This window comes from Chiloscyllium plagiosum, chromosome 20 (genome assembly GCF_004010195.1).
Source record: "Chiloscyllium plagiosum isolate BGI_BamShark_2017 chromosome 20, ASM401019v2, whole genome shotgun sequence".
In the NCBI taxonomy this organism is placed as follows: Eukaryota; Metazoa; Chordata; class Chondrichthyes; order Orectolobiformes; family Hemiscylliidae; genus Chiloscyllium; species Chiloscyllium plagiosum.
In genome coordinates this window covers 60,540,225-60,557,072 of record NC_057729.1, presented here as the reverse complement: position 1 = coordinate 60,557,072, position 16,848 = coordinate 60,540,225, and the positions used below count along the sequence as shown (strand labels likewise).

Below are 16,848 nucleotides of genomic sequence, written 5' to 3'. Positions count from 1 at the left end.
CTACTGTCAGTGTAAGTCATACTGTCAGCTTGCAAATTTACAGTGACTTGGAGAACTGATCTTACGGATTGGACGACTCCTGTTGCTTATTCTTATAATCTGTTTGTGTTGTTTACGGCTGAAGCAAAATGGATCAGAGTGAATGATTTCCTGGTACAGGGTATTCTATTCTGTAGCCGTTTGTCAATTCTGCTGCATTGTTCCTGATATCAGGCAAAAGCAGAGTAAATGCAAGAGAAAATATTCCCAAGAGATCTTACCAATTGTGCAAAGATTGGTGATGCGTTTTTTCCGAGTTTTAGTTCCTTGCTCATCTACATTCTTTGCTGTTGAATCTCTCTCTGATTAGATGATTGGGAATTTGGCTTCACCTCTCAACTTCTTCACATGCAAGAACACTCCAAGTTGCTTCATGGAAGCTGAATCAAATAATTGATTTAAAAGTTGAAAGAACAATCAAGCTGAATTGCAGAGGTGAGATTAAAGGAAGGGGTAGAAATGTTTACAGAGTGTGACAGTTAAATAGCTGGAGAAACTGAGTGGGTCTGGCAGCATCTGTAGAGACAGAAAGAGTTAGCATTTTAAGTCCAGGGAGGCAATTCCTAGCGGTATTACCATAGACTATTAATCCAGAGGTCCATGTGATTCTCTGCAGTCCCAGGTCCAAATCCCAGTAAAATCTATAGTGGCAATCATGAAGCTGTTGCTAATTGTCTAAAAAACCCATCTGGTTCACGAATATCCTTGTGGGAAGGAAATCTATCATCGTCGGTGTTTCATTTTATGGAAGAGTTCATTAGGATTGACCTAAGGAAAATGTTGCCACTTGAAACAGAGACCATAATGAGGGGCCAGAGGTATAGTGTAGTCACAAACACAAAGTGTTCAATTAATATAGTATTGAAATTTAGACCGTCTCATTCACTGGGGGAATTCAGGAGGACCTCCTTTTGCCCCAAGGTTTGTGAGAATGTGGAATGTACTCCCACAGGGAGTGGTTGTGGTAAATAGTTTAGATGTATTTAAGGGGGAGCTGGATAGGCACGTGAGGGGAAAAAGCACAAAAAAAATAGACTGAGACGAAAAGGAATGGGAGAAAGTTCATGTGGCGCATAACCACCAACAGAGACTGACTGTGCTGAATGGCCTAGGACATTCCAAGTGAACGGCATCAACAATCAGAAACATTGAAGTGAGCATTGAACTGCCATAGTGCATCATTGAGAATACTTATACTGCCTTCCCGTTAACAGAGATTTTTTCTTCTGTTTCTCCCTCAGTTTTATATCAAGTAATTTACAATACGTTGCCCGGGTTTAACCTGAACAGGTCCACCTGTCACTCTGCAGCCATGATGCCCGTTCTGGAAGAGGAGGTGCTTCCCAAGGATGGGTCACTGACTGTCCCTGTCCTTATCGTAGGTACGTTCATTTTTGTTTGTTGGAGCATTATTCTTAGCATGACAGGCATTGTGATTCCTCACACTGGGTTCCAGATAAAACCACAGCCCACCCTGAGTGAGGAGTGTAAGGTAGCTAATGGCTCTGTGCTGAAGGTCAGTTGGCTTTAGCCACTTGGGCTTCACCAGTGTTCCTTGTACACGGTTTGGGACCTTTAAGCCTTATTTCTTTCGTAACATGGCTGGAATAATTGAAGGGGGTTGAATGGCCATTACCTTCCCTAACCCCCATCTTAGCCCCACCCTGTCTTATCACATGGGAAGACAGGTACCTCCACACTATGGGGAGAGCCTATTGATTGAGACATAGTGCAGATACACAGGAATCAGTTCTAGGCCTTAATTTTTCACCATTTGAATGAAGGAACAGATATCTGAGAGTCTAATTTCCAGGAACATATAAAGATTAAATGAGTTAAGAGAAGAAAGACAATGTTGGGAAATGTAGAGCCATTCACTTTTCAGTGAGGTTTTTGCTTCAAATTCATAAACTGTAGAGAAGCAGAGATTTGGGAGTCTGGTTATGTGAATCATTTAACCCTATTTCCTCCTGCTTTTGCACAATTGTCCCTGCTGTCTCTGTCTAATGATCAACCTCTTTCTTGACATCCAGAACTGACTGAATTGCAATTTCCTCCAAGTAAATGTTAAATCCTGCGATCCCTACAGTGTGGAAACAGGCCATTTGGGCCAACACGTCCACACTGACCCTCCGAAGAATAACCCACCCAGACTCATTCCCCTACTATTCTACATTTACTCCTGACTAATGCACCTAGCCTGAACACTATGGGCAATTTAGAATGGCCAGCTCACCTAGCCTGTAGAACTTTGGTCTGTGAGAGCAAACTAGAGCACCCGGAGGAAACCCACCGACACACAGGGAGAATTTGGAAGCTCCACACACAGTTGCCCGAGGCTGGAATTCAACCTGGTGCTGTGAGGCAGCAGTGCTAACCACTGAGCAACCTTGCCGCATGTTTGAAAACTGAAACCACTGTCTTGATACTTGCTACAAACTCCCTGACTATCAACTCTAATCCTCAGGTATCCACCTGAGATTAAACTATGTTCATAATCTGTGTATCACATTTGACCCTGAGATGAGCTTGTAGCCATGAATCATCACGAAGACAACTTATTTCCCTGTCTGTGTGTCATGTTGCTGGTGAACATGCCTGTCCGGCCTTTGTTCCCTCCGACTCAACTATTCAGACACACTCCTGGCTGGCCTTCCATTTTTCATAAATTTGAGCAAATTCAGAATTTTACTGCCCGTGTTCTAACTCACACCAGGTTGTTGTCAGTTGTTACTCCTGCGTTCAGTGACGTATGTTGTCTTCCAGTTTGGCAACACTTCCAATTTAAAGCTCTTGTCCTTCTTTTCAAATGTCAACATTGTCTCACCCCTCCCTACATCTGTAATCTCCTATAACCTTCCAAGATCTCTGCATTCCTCTAATTCTGGCCTTTTGAGTATCTCTGCTTTCTATTGCTCCACTATTGGTAACAGTGCCTGGGCCTGGAATTCTGTCTATGTATTTCTTCACCTCTCTGTCTCTTACCCTCTTTATGAAATTCCTTAAAACATACCTCCTTGACCAAGCATTAGACAGCTCTCCTGATAGTTTCTCAGGTGGCTGGGTGTCAATTTTGTTTGATTATGCTCCTGAGAAGCAACTTTGGACATTTTATTTCACAAAGACTTGCTATGTAAATACAAGTTGTTATTGTATATGGGTGCTAATGGAATGTTGGCAATTCTTCACACATAAGTATTGAATCTCTTTCCACCTCTAAAGATGGTGTATGTTGAGCTGCAGTTGAGCTTTGAGATTGCTAATGTTTTGTTGGGAAGGTGTATCATGGAATATGGAGAAAGACAGGTAACTGGATTGAAGAAGAGGTCAGCCATAATCTAATGAAATGGGAAAGCAGGCTCAAGGACTGAATGACTTCCTGTGAATGTGCAGCCTCAAACTATGCAAATAAATGTTATTTATTCTTCAGGGAATGGTCCCTCTGGGATTTGCTTGTCCTACCTACTGTCTGGGTACAGGCCCTACCTGTCTCCTGCAGCGAGTCACCCAAACCCAATTCTACAGCATAAACTGGAAGAGAACCAACACCTATCAATTGTTGACCAGGTAATGTGTACATAATCACTGTCAAAATGCTGAGATAGATACTTAATCCAAACTCTTAACCGATTTCTTGATGTGAGATCCCGAGCTAGGCCAGGAGGTTATTGGTGTGAGATCCCTAGCTAAACCGGTTGATATGGTGTATATGGATTTCAGCAAGGCGTTCGATAAGTTTCCCCACAGTAGGCTATTATACAAAATGTGGAGGAATGGAATTGTGGGAGACATTGCAGTTTGGATCAGTAATTGGCTTGCTGAAAGAAAACAGAGGGTTGTAGTTGATGGAACATGTTTATCTTGGTGTCCAGTTACTAGCAGCATACCGCAAGGGTCGGTGTGGGTCCACTGCTGTTCGTCATTTTTATAAATGACCTGGATGAGGGCTTAGAAGGGTGGGTTTGTAAATTTGTGGACGACACTAAGGTCGGTGGAATTGTGGATAGCGACAAAGGATGTAGTAGGTTGCAGAGAGACATAGATAGGATGCAGAGCTGGGCTGAGAGGTGGCAAATGGAGTTTAATGTGGACAAGTGTGAGGTGATACACTTTGGCCAGAGTAATGGGAATGCAAAGTACTGGGCTAATGGTAGGTTTCTTGGGATTGCAGATGAGCAGAGAGATCTCGGTGTCCATGTACACAGATCCCTGAAAGTTGCCACCCAGATTGACAGGGTTGTTAAGAAGGCATACAGTGTTTTGGCTTTTATTAATAGAGGGATTGAGTTCCGGAACCAGGAGGTTATGCTGCAGCTGTACAAAGCTCTGGTACGGCCACACTTGGAGTATTGTGTACAGTTCTGGTCACCGCATTATAGGAAGGATATGGAAGCTTTGGAAAGGTGCAGAGGAGATTTACCAGGATGTTGTCTGGTATGAAGGGAATGTCTTACGAGGAAAGGCTGAGGGCCTTGAGGCTGTTCTCGTTAGAGAGAAGGAGGTTGAGAGGTGACTTAATAGAGACATACAAGATAATCTGAGGGTTAGATGGGGTGGACAGGGAGAGTCTTATGGGGACGGCAAACACGAGGGGACACAACTTTAAAGTGAGGGGAGATAGGTATAAGACAGATGTCAGAGATAGTTTCTTTACTCAGAGTAGTAAGGGTATGGAATGCTTTGCCTGCAACGGTAGTAGATTCGCCAAGTTTAAGTGCATTGAAGTCATCATTGGACAGGCATATGGACGTACATGGTATAGTGTAGGTGGGATGGGCTTCAGATTAGTATGACAGGCGGCGCAACATCAAGGGCCAAAGGGCCTGTACTGCGCTGTAATGTTCTATGTTCTAAGCCAGTAGGTTATTGGTGTGAGATCCCTAGCTAAGCCAGTAGGTTATTGGTGTGAGATGTGAGCTAAAAATGTGTTGCTGGAAAAGCGCAGCAGGTCAGGCAGCAGCCAAGGAACAGGAGAATCGACGTTTCGGGCATAAGCCCTCCTATTGGTGTGAGATCCCTAGCTAAGCCAGTAGGTTATTGTCATGGAGAAGGTGACTGTGTCTGTAAAGGGGTAGTGAGCTGCAAGTTTGAGCTGCTTTCTAATTATGTAATTAATGAACTTACCCTGTCACGGCAATGCTCAAACCGTAAACCTGTCTCTTAGCTTTATTCATGCAGCTTTCACCATGCACCATTCACTGATTACTGAAGAGGATTCTCTTTTCCAGTCTGATGCTCTCCATGAACAGCCTAGCTGATTCTGGACCCAGTAACACGTGAAATGAGGTGTATTGGGTCAGTAGGGGTATCTAGTGGGATCTTTGTGTGGGATTGGCTAGTGACAAGAACCATTTGGGGATATTTTTGTTGACTGGTCTGCTTTCTCTGGAGAGCTTGTGTGTGATTTACAGACTCCACATGAGAGAGAGGCTGGAGTTTTGTGTTTGATGATATTGGTGTGGTTAACTCTCCTGTGACAGACTCAGCATCGGACCTGGGATAGGTGTCCTGTTTTAGATCCTTGTTTCTCCAGGTCACCAAAGCAGATTTTCCTGTTAGTGAACCTTCTTGTATTGTTAGAGAACTTCTCCATATCAAGTGAAAAAGTGAGCTGGGTGGCTGGGGCTGACCTGTGACCTGTAATCCTTATCCATACCTGCCTTTGTAATGTTGCCAACGAGCTGACCCTGACTCTATCTGAGATGAGCTGCTCACTAAACCTTTTCTTATTTAAGTGTCATATTGCCTTGGGACAGGGCACTTTTAATTAACACACAAAACCATGTTAATGGTGCTTCTGAACCCTCAGTCACCCTTGCTGTGAAGATTAATAATCTTTGATAAGATTACTAGCACACTGCTTTCACTGCCCTCAGGATCTGGAATATCTCTCTGAAGGGTTAGAAGGACGGTCATCCAATCCAGTGGCTGTGCTCTTTGACACATTGCTGCTGCCTGATGGTGATTATGGGCTGGATCACACTTCCCCACTGTGCTGGAAGCTGGAGTCTTGGCAAGGCATACCTCACCTGGTCTTGGGTACAGGCCCACCTGGAGGGTCCTGGAATGTAAGTGACTGCTGTTTGAATCTCACATGGTTTATTTTCATTATTCATTCTACTCTTGAAAGGTTAACCCAGTAGGATATAGAGGAGGACTAGCCATTCCACCCCTCAAGTCTGCTCCATCATTCTAGATCTTGGCTAATGAGCTACCTCTACGGCATGTTCCCATGCTATCCCATTTCCCTGCATGTTGTTAGTATCTATAAATTTATCAATCTCTCTCTTAAACTTAGTTAATGACTAACCCTTCACGTCCTCTGTTGTAGAGAATCCCAAAGATTCACCAACTCTTGAGTGATGAAATTCCTTCTCATCTCAATCCTAAATAGATTGCCTTTTATTCTAAGACTGTGTCCCTGGCTCCAATTCCCACAACCAGGGGAAACATCTTTCCTGCATCCACTCTGTCTGTACCTTTAAGAATTTTGTAAGTTTCTATGAGATTACCTCTCATTTTTCTAAACTGCAGAGATTCCAGGCCCAGTCTCCTCCCTCTCTCCTTTGGGACAGTCCCACTCTCCCAGGAATCATTCAGGTAAATGTCTGCTGCACTCCCTCTGTGGCGATTCCATCCTTCATTAGGCAAGGGACCAGAACTGGACACAGTGCTCTGGGTGCTGTCTAATCAGTGCCCCATATCAGCGCAGCAAAACTTTATTTTACTCCTGTCCTCAGATCCTTTTGTGATAAAATCTAACATATTATTTACCTTCTGAATAGCCTGCTGCTTCTACATGCTAGCTTTCAGTGACTCACGAACAAGGATAACCAGGTCCCTGCGAATATCAACACTTTCCCATTTCTCGCTAGTTTAGAAATACTCTGCTCTACTGTTCCTCCTACCAAAGAGGATACCTCACTTTTGTACACATTAGAATCTATCTGCCAGGGTCTGGCCTGGCCCACTCACTCAGCCTGTCTAAATTCCCTTGAAGCCTTTTTGCATCGTCCTCACAACTTGTTATTGTGATCCCAGCTAACATTATTATTTGACAAATAAGATCCCTGACTGAAGTCTGGCATGATAGAGTTTTTTTTTGGTTTTAGCAACTTGGTCTTTCACTGAAAGCACAAACACACAATGCTGGAGATTCAAGTTTAATAATAAAACCTGCTTAATATGCAAGAGAAATAAAGATAAATAGAAAAAACAATTTACGTATGACACAAATTTAAAGATTTTGGAACACAATATAGAATACACTTGTCTTAATCCCAAGCACTTCTTTGCAAAACTCATACCAGAAAGTTATGATTTGGAGATGCCGGTGTTGGACTGGGATGGACAAAATTAAAAATCACACAACACCAGGTTACAGTCCAACAGATTTAATTGGAAGCACACTAGCTTTCGGAGCACCGCTGAAGGAGCAACTCTGAAAGTTAGTGCTTCCAGTTAAACCTGTTGCACTATAACCTGGTGTTGTATGATTTTTAACTTTGTATACCAGAAAGAATTCCCTTTTATTTCAGATCTGTAAAGTTTAGTTTAACTGTGACTCCAATTCCCTGTCTTGAGAATCTGATGATCTGTTCCTTGATCTTCATATGACTGAGCTTAGACTTTCTCAGCTTTAATAACTTGTTTAGGTTTGTAACCAAACACTTCAGATCTGGAACTTTTTAAACTGAGCTGCTTACAATTTTTATCAGTCCTAAATTACTTCCCTTTCTCAAGGGCAATTGTTTTACAACATACAGTTTCAGCGAAGAGTTTTAGAAACTGCCATAAAGTGAAACCTTAAAATTTTCAAGTTATGGGTATTTCCTCAATTGGAAGGGAAAAAAAATCAAACTCAGACTGTCTAAACCGAGAGCCTGGTCCACCACTGTTTACCTTGTTCATCTGTAAACTCTGTCCAAACGGAAACACAGTTCTATTTGCTTGCTTTATCTCTCTCTTTCTTTCTTTCTTTCTCTCTCTTTCTCTCTCTCTCTCTCTCGCTTTTTCTCTCTCTCTCTGACTGACTGTGTTTTAAAATATGTCACCCTGGCTACAGAAATTCTTACAAGTTAATGATTAAACCCTTTCAGGCACACAGACCATACCCAAATGCCTCCAGCTCAGATCTAAACTTTAATATAAATAATATTAAAATATTGGTAAATCCCACACCTTACATCACAGCATTCCCACCTAGTTTTGTCATCTGCAAACTTAGAAATATTGCAGTTTAGTCCCCACATCCAAGTCATTGATGTATATTATGAACAATTGGGCCCCAAATACTGATCCTTATGGTACCTCAGTAGTCACAGCCTGCCAACATGAGAATGACCCTTTTTATTCCGATTTTCTGTTTCTTTCTGATTCTAAATCCACATCATCTCCCTCCCCTCCCCACCATGCCCCACCCCCTCTAGCCCATGTGCTCCAGTTTTTTTTTAACTGACTTTCTATTTGGGACCTGATCTGAAAATTCAAACGTTCCATGTCCACTGTTTTTCCCTTATTGTCTCTGCTAGTAACATCATGAAGAAACAGGTTTGTCAAGTATGATTTTCCTTTTCATAAATCCACATTGTTCACTTAATGTGTCCATTTATCTCCATAGCCATCTCTTCAATAGTCTGGGATGTAGACCTGGCTGGGGACTTGCAGGAAATTTGAAAATGATAATTTGCATTGTGGTGAAGGTGCAGTGACAGAGCTGGTAACCCTACAGAAACACAAAAAAATTCCAAATGTTAATAGCAGCTGCAATTGAGAACTCCTGTGTGATATGGTCCCCAATTTAAACCTCCCTTGTGTGAGTCCCATCTGCAGCTCGAGAGGTTTCAGCTCTGAGTTAGGGAGTGGGGATCTAAATATTGCACACTAAACATAAAGTCCATGTCGACAACATCCACTGTCCTACTTTCACCAATCATCTTCATCACTTCCTCAAAAAACTCAGTCAAATTTGTGAGACAAGACTTCCAAATTTATTCAAATACATACCGTTTAGCACGGTGATAGTGTCACGCATCACAGCGGATGTAAAGGTAGGACTTTGTCTCCACAAAGACTGTGTGCGGTGGTTACTCTTACTATACTGTCGTGGTCACGTCCATCTGCAGCCGGCATATTGGTGAGGATGGGGTCAGGTATGTTTCTCCTCGTTGTTTCCCTCACCACCTGCCGCAGACCCAGTCTAGCAGCAATGTCCTTTAGGATCCAACCAGCTCAATCAGTAGTACTGCTGCCGAGCCACTTTTGGTGGTGGACATGGAAATACCCCACCCAGAGTATGTTTTGTGACCTTGCCATTCTCTGTGCTTTCTCTAAGTGTTGCTCAACAATGAGGAGCATTGGTTCATTCGCTGAGGGACTACAGCACATGGTAAACAGCAGGAGGTTTCCTTGCCCATGTTTAACCTGAAGCTGTAAGACTTCATGGGGTCCACAGTCAATGTTGTGGACTCTCAGGGCAACTCCCTCTCTACTCTATCCCACTGTGCCCCTCTGTTGCGTCTGTCCTGTCGGTGAGACAGGGCATATCCAGGGATGGTGATGGTGGGGTCTGGGACATTGTCTGCAAGGTATGATTCCGTGAGTATGACTGTGTCAGGCTGGTGCCTGACGAGTCTGTGAGACAGCTCTCCCAATGTTGGCACTAGCTCTCAGATGTTAGTGAGGAGGACTTTGCAGGTTTGACAGGGTTGTTTCTGTTGTCTTTTCTGGTGTCTGGGTCAATGCCGGTGATCCGTGCGATTTGTTTCTTTGAGACTTTGTAGCGATTGATATCACTGAATGGCTTGCTCGGCTGTTTCCAAGGGCAACTGAGAGTCATCCACATAGCTGTGGGTCTAGAGTCACATGTAAGCCAAACTAAATGAGGATGGCAGATTTTCTTTCCTGAAGGACAGTAGTCCCACGATAATACCACTGAAAACAAACCCAACAGCTCAGCGAGCAAACTGACAACCTGAGAATACCCCCAGGCCATCACCTCCCTGCTTGAACTACCTAAACCCTGGAACGTTGAGCTGCCAGTCCTGCCCTTCACTCAATCGAGTTTCTGTAATGGGTACAACATTATAGGGCCATGTGCTGATCCAGGCTCTAAGGTCATCTGCCTCCCCTATTATACCCTTGCATTACAATCAATACACTTCAGACCACCAGTCCCACCGTGTTCATTAACCTGGCCCTGCATGTTCTTCCTATTAGACTGATTTGTCCTAACGTCTACCTCCTCCTCAATCACTCTACACTGCGTTGGTTCATACCCCACTGGCACAAAGGTTTAAACCCTCCTGAGTGGCACCAGCATATCAGGTAAATGACCAATTGATGATATTTCAATTAACATTTGAGTTAACATGCCTTCAGAACATGAGGCTGCTGGAATCAATAACTCCCTCGGTGCATTCTCATTTGTCATCAACCCTCAATGCAGCAACATTTCTTTCATAAAAGAGATTTTAAAATTTCATTTGGAATCTTTTAAAGTTCATTTCTTATCATCTTGCTTTCAGCAGACCCTTCAGATGGGGAGCTACCCTTCTCTGCCCTTTGTCTAAATAATCACTCCTCATGCATTACCAGAGACAGTTGGATATTTTCCCATTGCTGCAAGACCCACCTTTTCTGAATCGGTCACTATTGCTGTCAGCCTGTACAACACATAAAAAGGCCATTTGACCCAACTCCTCTTTGCTGATGTTTGTATTCCACATGAGCACCCTCTCCTATCCATCTTTACCTCTACCTATCAGCCTAAACTTCTATTCCTTTCTCCCTCATGTGTTTATTTTATTTTTCTTTGACTGCATCTCTGCTACTTACCTCAACCACTCGCTGTGGGAGCAACTTCCACATTCTCCCCATTTTCTGGATGAAGAGCTATCTTCTGAATTCCCAATGAGGCTTATGAGCAACTGTTTTATATTTATGATGGCCAAGTTCTGATCTTATCTGTGAGTGGAAACATTGTACCTACCTTATCAAACTGCTTTGTAATCTGAAATAAGTCTATGTGGTTTTATATACATTGCTGTTCTCACTGGCACCAGTTCAGTGCTACCATGTTGAAGGTGTGTTTTCTCACAGCTTCCTAATGTATTCATTCATTCTTTGTCTTCCAGGCTATGGAGGGCTCAATGCTCACACTGAGCTTTGGGAGCTGGATGGAATTACCGGGTCTGAAACTGAAGGATTGCATTGGAGAGAAGCGAAGGTTTGTAATAATCGCAGTTTCCTGTGGATGGGTTCAACCTAATAAGTTCAGGCACCTTGATAGGGAATATTATCGTGGGGACAGTGCAGACTGACCAGAGTGCGTCAAATATGATCTTATTGAGTAGCTTGGCTGAATGGCCTACTTCAGTTCCTACATTGTATGTCATTACATTACCTAAACCTGAAGGGTCAGACCGTGGGGAGAGATTTCATAAACTAGGCTTAAATTCCCAGGAATATTGAAGGTTACAGGGGGAACTGATTGAGGATTTCAGGATTTTGAAAAGCGTTGGTGAGAGAAACGTTTCTGCTTGTGAGTGAGTCCCAGCCATTCCAGAGAGAAGTTAGGAAATGCTTCTTCATGTACAGTATAGGATGGACAGAATGATGGAACACACTCCTACAACAAGCAATTGATACTTGCTCAGTGAACTATATTAATTCTGAGATTGGTCTATTTTGCTAGACAGGAGGGCAGTGATACTTGGGTGGACGGTGGAGCTGCAGTGTGCATCAGCCGGGGTCTCATTGACTGGGAGAAACAGCCCCGAATGGGTCACAGGATCCCACCCTGGTGCATTGCTGCAGCTCCTGCTGTTTGGTACCTCAGAGGTCAGATCCTGTTATAGTGTGTACACACCTCCTTGACCTTCTGGTTGTTAATCTCAGGGTGGGGTTGTGGGGGTGGGGTTGTTGGGGTGGGGGTGGGGTTGTTGGGGTGGGGGTGGGGTTGAAGGTGGAGGGTGGAGTTGTTGGGGTGGGTGTTGAGGGTGGAGGATGGGGGTGGGTGTGAAGTTGTTGGGGTGGGGTGGTGTGGAGGGTGGGAATGGGGTTGTTGGGGTGAGGGTGTGGAGGGTGGGACTGTTGGTATGAGGGTGTATCCAAACCACACCCCACCATAAACCGTAGATAGTACCCAACATTCTTCATTTATACCTTTCACCTTTTTTTTTCTGTCTCTTTTGATTCCCACTCTCTTCCCTCCTTCCTCCTCCCTATCTGCTCTTCCCTTCCATCCGTTTCTGTTCCCTATTTACCCTCCTCTTGATATCCCTTGTATCCCCCAGGAACCTAAGGAACAACCGAGTGACCCCAGCTGAGGTTGCTGCCTATTACCAGCACTATGTCAGTGAGATGGCTCTCGACAAGAACTTTGTGCCCAGAAGCTGCCTGACATCGCTGTGTCGCATCAATGATGTTGCTGAGAGTGAGGATGCCAGCAAGAGGGGAGTGATCCAGGAGAGGGCACAGGAGGAAGGAAGCGGGGCAGCAACACGGTCGTTGTGGGAGGTCAGAGGTTACCAAAAGGGGAGCAATGGGGTGCAGACACCCTTTATGATCTTGGCAGAGAATGTGGTCTTAGCGACTGGGACACAGGATGAGCCTGTGAGGCTGGGTGTGGAGGGTGAAGAGCTGCCTTACGTCTGTCACAGCATTTCTGAGTTTGAAACAGCCATCGTGCACAGCCGGGTAAGTGAGTGCTCAGAGCCAGTGCTGATTGTTGGAGCAGGACTGACGGCAGCTGATGCTGTTCTGTGTGCCCATCACTATGGGATACCTGTTCTTCACATCTTCCGACAGGCAGTCACTGACCCCGACCTGATCTTTAACCAGCTGCCCAAAGTGCTCTACCCAGAATATCACAAAGTGCACCAGATGATGAGTCAGCAGAATGCTGGCAGAGACTCTGCTTCTTATCGAGGTTACACCAGCTTTCCCCAGTACCAGGTCAGCAGCTTCAAGCCGGACAGGAAATGTGTCCTGGAAAGGTGGGACAAGTGTCAGACGGTGGTGAATGTCTCCATGGCATTGGTGTTGATTGGGGCTAATCCCAGGCTCACCTTCCTCAGGGACAATGGCAGTTACCTGGGACTGAACTCTAAGATGCCAATTTCCTGCCGCTATAACCCTTTGCAGATTCATCCTTACACCTATGAGCTGCTCCAGGAGCCCAACCTTTTTGCAATGGGTCCCCTGGTGGGTGATAACTTTGTGCGGTTTGTGAAGGGTGGGGCTCTGGGTATCACCAGCTGCCTGGTGAAACGCCACAAGCAACAAAAGGAGCATGTCCTGGCAAAGTGAAGCAGGAAACTGGCAGCTTCTACTGATCATAAACCAGACAGAGGAGTCACCACTCGTTCTGTCTCACTCCTGAGCAGACTGATGGCTGCTGAGTGCATTAGGTGCAAGGTTTGCTGCTTTGTCAGCTTTCCTCCATGGGTCTGACTCAAAGACCACTCCACTCTCACATCTTCTAGGAATCTGCTTTTGGGAACTTTGAACTTGCTTCCTGTTCCTTTGGAATTTCTCCATGCATCAATAGAGGAGGGTGGGATCGAGACAAGGTAATGAAGGAGAGAGCTGGGGCTGTAGGGTCAAGGGTGCCCTGTCAGTAAACAACTGTGGTTTGCTCCATTACAGACACATGAAAATGTCCTGTCTTTTTGGTAAAACTGACAAAAACACTGGACAAATATTAGGCAGAATCTATATTCTCACCCATTGACACTCAATCCTACTGCAGAACTTTCTGAACCAGACGTAGATCCAAGCACTTGTTTGTCACTCATTGTCAGGTCACTGAGCGAAGATAGATAAAAAGTTAAAGAAATTCTTGATCTGGTTCCTGGAGAAGGTTGGGTTGTTAAAGTTGCAGTAACTTATGTAAAGTGAGAAACTGCATGCTTCAGGATGTGCTGGCTCAAACGTTGAGTGTTTTGTGCAGTATCTCCCTCTCTTGATGATATTCTGTCTATTGCCAGGAGTTAACTGGAATTGATAGGGAGTCTGGACACAGATGTGGTACCTGCTATGATGCCATCAGCCAGCACTGTCAGAGTTATTGGGCCCAGTCTGGTTGGAATGGAGCACCTCACTACTGCCTCCTTTAATTTAGACTTTTCTTTCAAATCAGATGAAAAATGTTTTGCAATTCTTTTTCAATTCAATCTGTTCAGAGATAATATTACACAGCTCTGCAGCAGTGGGAGTTGTTGTGAACTGGAGCTGGTAAAGGTTCCGAGACCAACACGATGTCTGGGACTTCAATGAATAATGGAACCAACAGTTTATCTCCTTAACAAATGAGTGTGAAAGAAACTCAGAATGTCAGAGAAGGAAACAGTGAATTTAAGTGAAATCAGACACAGAAAGAGAAATGGAACGAAGGAGAGATCAGCGTGAAAAAGGAAGGAGACTGAAGGGGAGAGATTTGCAGGAATGAGTGAACAGTTTAATTGTTCCCTGTCTGGGACAGGGAGAGGTTTGTATAAACAATGATCATGCTGCTTGAAAGCTAATTAATGCTGTCTTCAGCCCTAACACATTAATGAATTTAGTATGCAAATTCTGCAAGTTTTCTAAAACACTGGGGACGTGGACTGTGAGAAGCTGTTGGTGTAAACTGAGCAACGGTTTTGGGAGAATTAATTCTGCTTAATGTGCTTCCTGGATCCACACGATCAGTAGAATTAGGGAACAGCATTCCCAATTTGGATATTGCAAATCCAGGCATAATAATTAAACGCAGGAGAGATTGTGATCGTTGTGAATGTGTCCGATGTGGCTCATTGCAGGATATTGTTGTGTCTAATGGGAGGAGTCGGAGTGAGTGGGACAAGGGAGAGAGAAGAGGGCTCAGGGAGTGGGGAGGATGTTGTGTGTCGACTGTCGGGGCTGATCAATGTGATTCGGCTGTGTTTTAAACTGTGTGGCTGACTCTGTGTATGATCCTTTGCCAGTGCGCTTCTGTGAAACTGGTTTGAGGTTGAATATAATGACTGTAAAACTGGAACTGTGTAGTGAAGCTGATTATTGATCCAGCTGCTCTGGTTTCTTATATCCAAAGTCCTGAGCTGTTACTCTGGCTCAGCAGTTCTCCTGCTTGAACCTGCTTCAGATACATCCACTTTCTGCAGTCTCCTACCCAGCATGACCTCTCCACAGGGAGTCCTCTCCCTGTCACTACAACTGACCATAGATTAAAACTTACCAGAAAAAAGCCATCTCCAAACAAAACCTGATCCAAGAATTCCACAATCCCGATATGATCACAATCCTGATTCCAAGTTCAGTGAGGAATGCAGCCTTGCACTGACACATTAAGCACCTGGAACTGTTGGTAATTAACTGGCATGGATTGAGAATTGGTTCCCAGACTGGAAATAGTGTGAATAAATGGGTCATTTTCAGAGGGGAGGTGGTGACAAGTAGGGCATTGTTTGGCCATAGCAATTCACAAAATAGGTCAACTGTTTGACTGAGGGAATCAATTGTAATATTTCCAAGTTTACTGATGACACAAAACTAAGATGTGTGAAAGTGAGGAGGACGTAAAGAGACTTCAGTGTGATTTAGATAAGTTGAATAAATGAGTAAACAGGTTGCTGATACAGTATAATGTGATGAATGTGTCAAGTTGTTCATTTCTGTGGGAAAAACTGGCAAGCAAGGCAGTGTATTATTTAAATACTGATCGATTGGGAAATGTTGGTGTACAAGTGGGCCTGGGTGGCCTTGTGCACTAGTCGCTGTAAACATGCAGGTGCGACATGTTAGGTAGGATAGTGGTATGTTAGCCTTCATTACAAGACAGAGGTAAAAACAATGACTGCAGATGCTGGAAACCAGATTCTGGATCAGTGGTGCTGGAAGAGCACAGCAATTCAGGCAGCATCCGAGGACAGGCAAAATCCTCGGATGCTGCCTGAATTGCTGTGCTCTTCCAGCACCACTGATCCAGATTCATTACAAGACAGTTTGAGTACAGGAGCAAGAAAGCCTTAACTCCAGCTGGACAGGGCATTGCTAAGACCACACCTGGAGTATTGTGTGCAGTTTTAGTCTCCTTTCCTATGAAAAGCTATCGTCATCATAGAGAAGGTGCAGTGAAGATTCACCAGACTGATACCTGGGATGGTAGGACTGTCCTATGAGGAGTGGTTGGAGCGATATGGTCTATATTCAGTGGAGTTTAGATGAATGATAAGGATCCTATTGAAACATTCTGACCGGGCTAGACAGCCTGGTTTTACCTGCCTGGGGGAGTTGGCCTGAACGAGTCTGTCTCTGGTTATGGTGTAGGCCATTACAGACTGAGATGAGAAACCTTTTCACTAAGATGTCATTCTGGACCAGACCAGACCCCCTCAAAATATTTTAAGAAGGTGGCTAGACCGTAACCTTTTCTTATTTTAAAGGCAGATGTGAAGTACAGTGTTCCAGATGCAATGTGATTGGTCAAACTACTCGGTGTTAAGCAAAACATAATTTATTTAAACACTGTAGTTAAAATACAAACAAAAGGAAGAGGAATTTAGAATGACCTAACTATTAGAAAACTTAACCAAACAATAAGATACAATACTGTTACTAATGAATTGTTCCAAAATAGTAACATCCTATAAACACACCCTTTGGCAAAACAGCAAACTCAAACACAGATTTTCACATACAGTTCTCCAATCCAGGAGGAAGAAATATCAGGAGAAAATTCAGAGAGCGTAGCAGCCAAGAGATAATCACTTAAGCTTCCAACTCTTTTTGAGACTTCAGACAGCTTCTGATATTACTTAAAAAAAA

At 44.0% G+C, this 16,848-nt stretch overlaps 1 protein-coding gene across 1 annotated transcript; it reads left to right on the top strand.

Moving 5' to 3' along the window:
- The first annotated feature begins 241 nt into the window (after positions 1-241).
- On the top strand, positions 242-15,891 carry osgn1 (oxidative stress induced growth inhibitor 1). The gene is made up of 6 exons (XM_043710983.1): positions 242-474; positions 1,281-1,421; positions 3,470-3,606; positions 5,916-6,107; positions 11,175-11,266; positions 12,336-15,891. The coding sequence occupies exons 2-6, from the start codon at positions 1,352-1,354 to the stop codon at positions 13,348-13,350; spliced, it is 1,506 nt and encodes a 501-aa protein (XP_043566918.1). The 5' UTR covers positions 242-474; positions 1,281-1,351; the 3' UTR covers positions 13,351-15,891.
- The last annotated feature ends 957 nt before the right edge of the window (positions 15,892-16,848 follow it).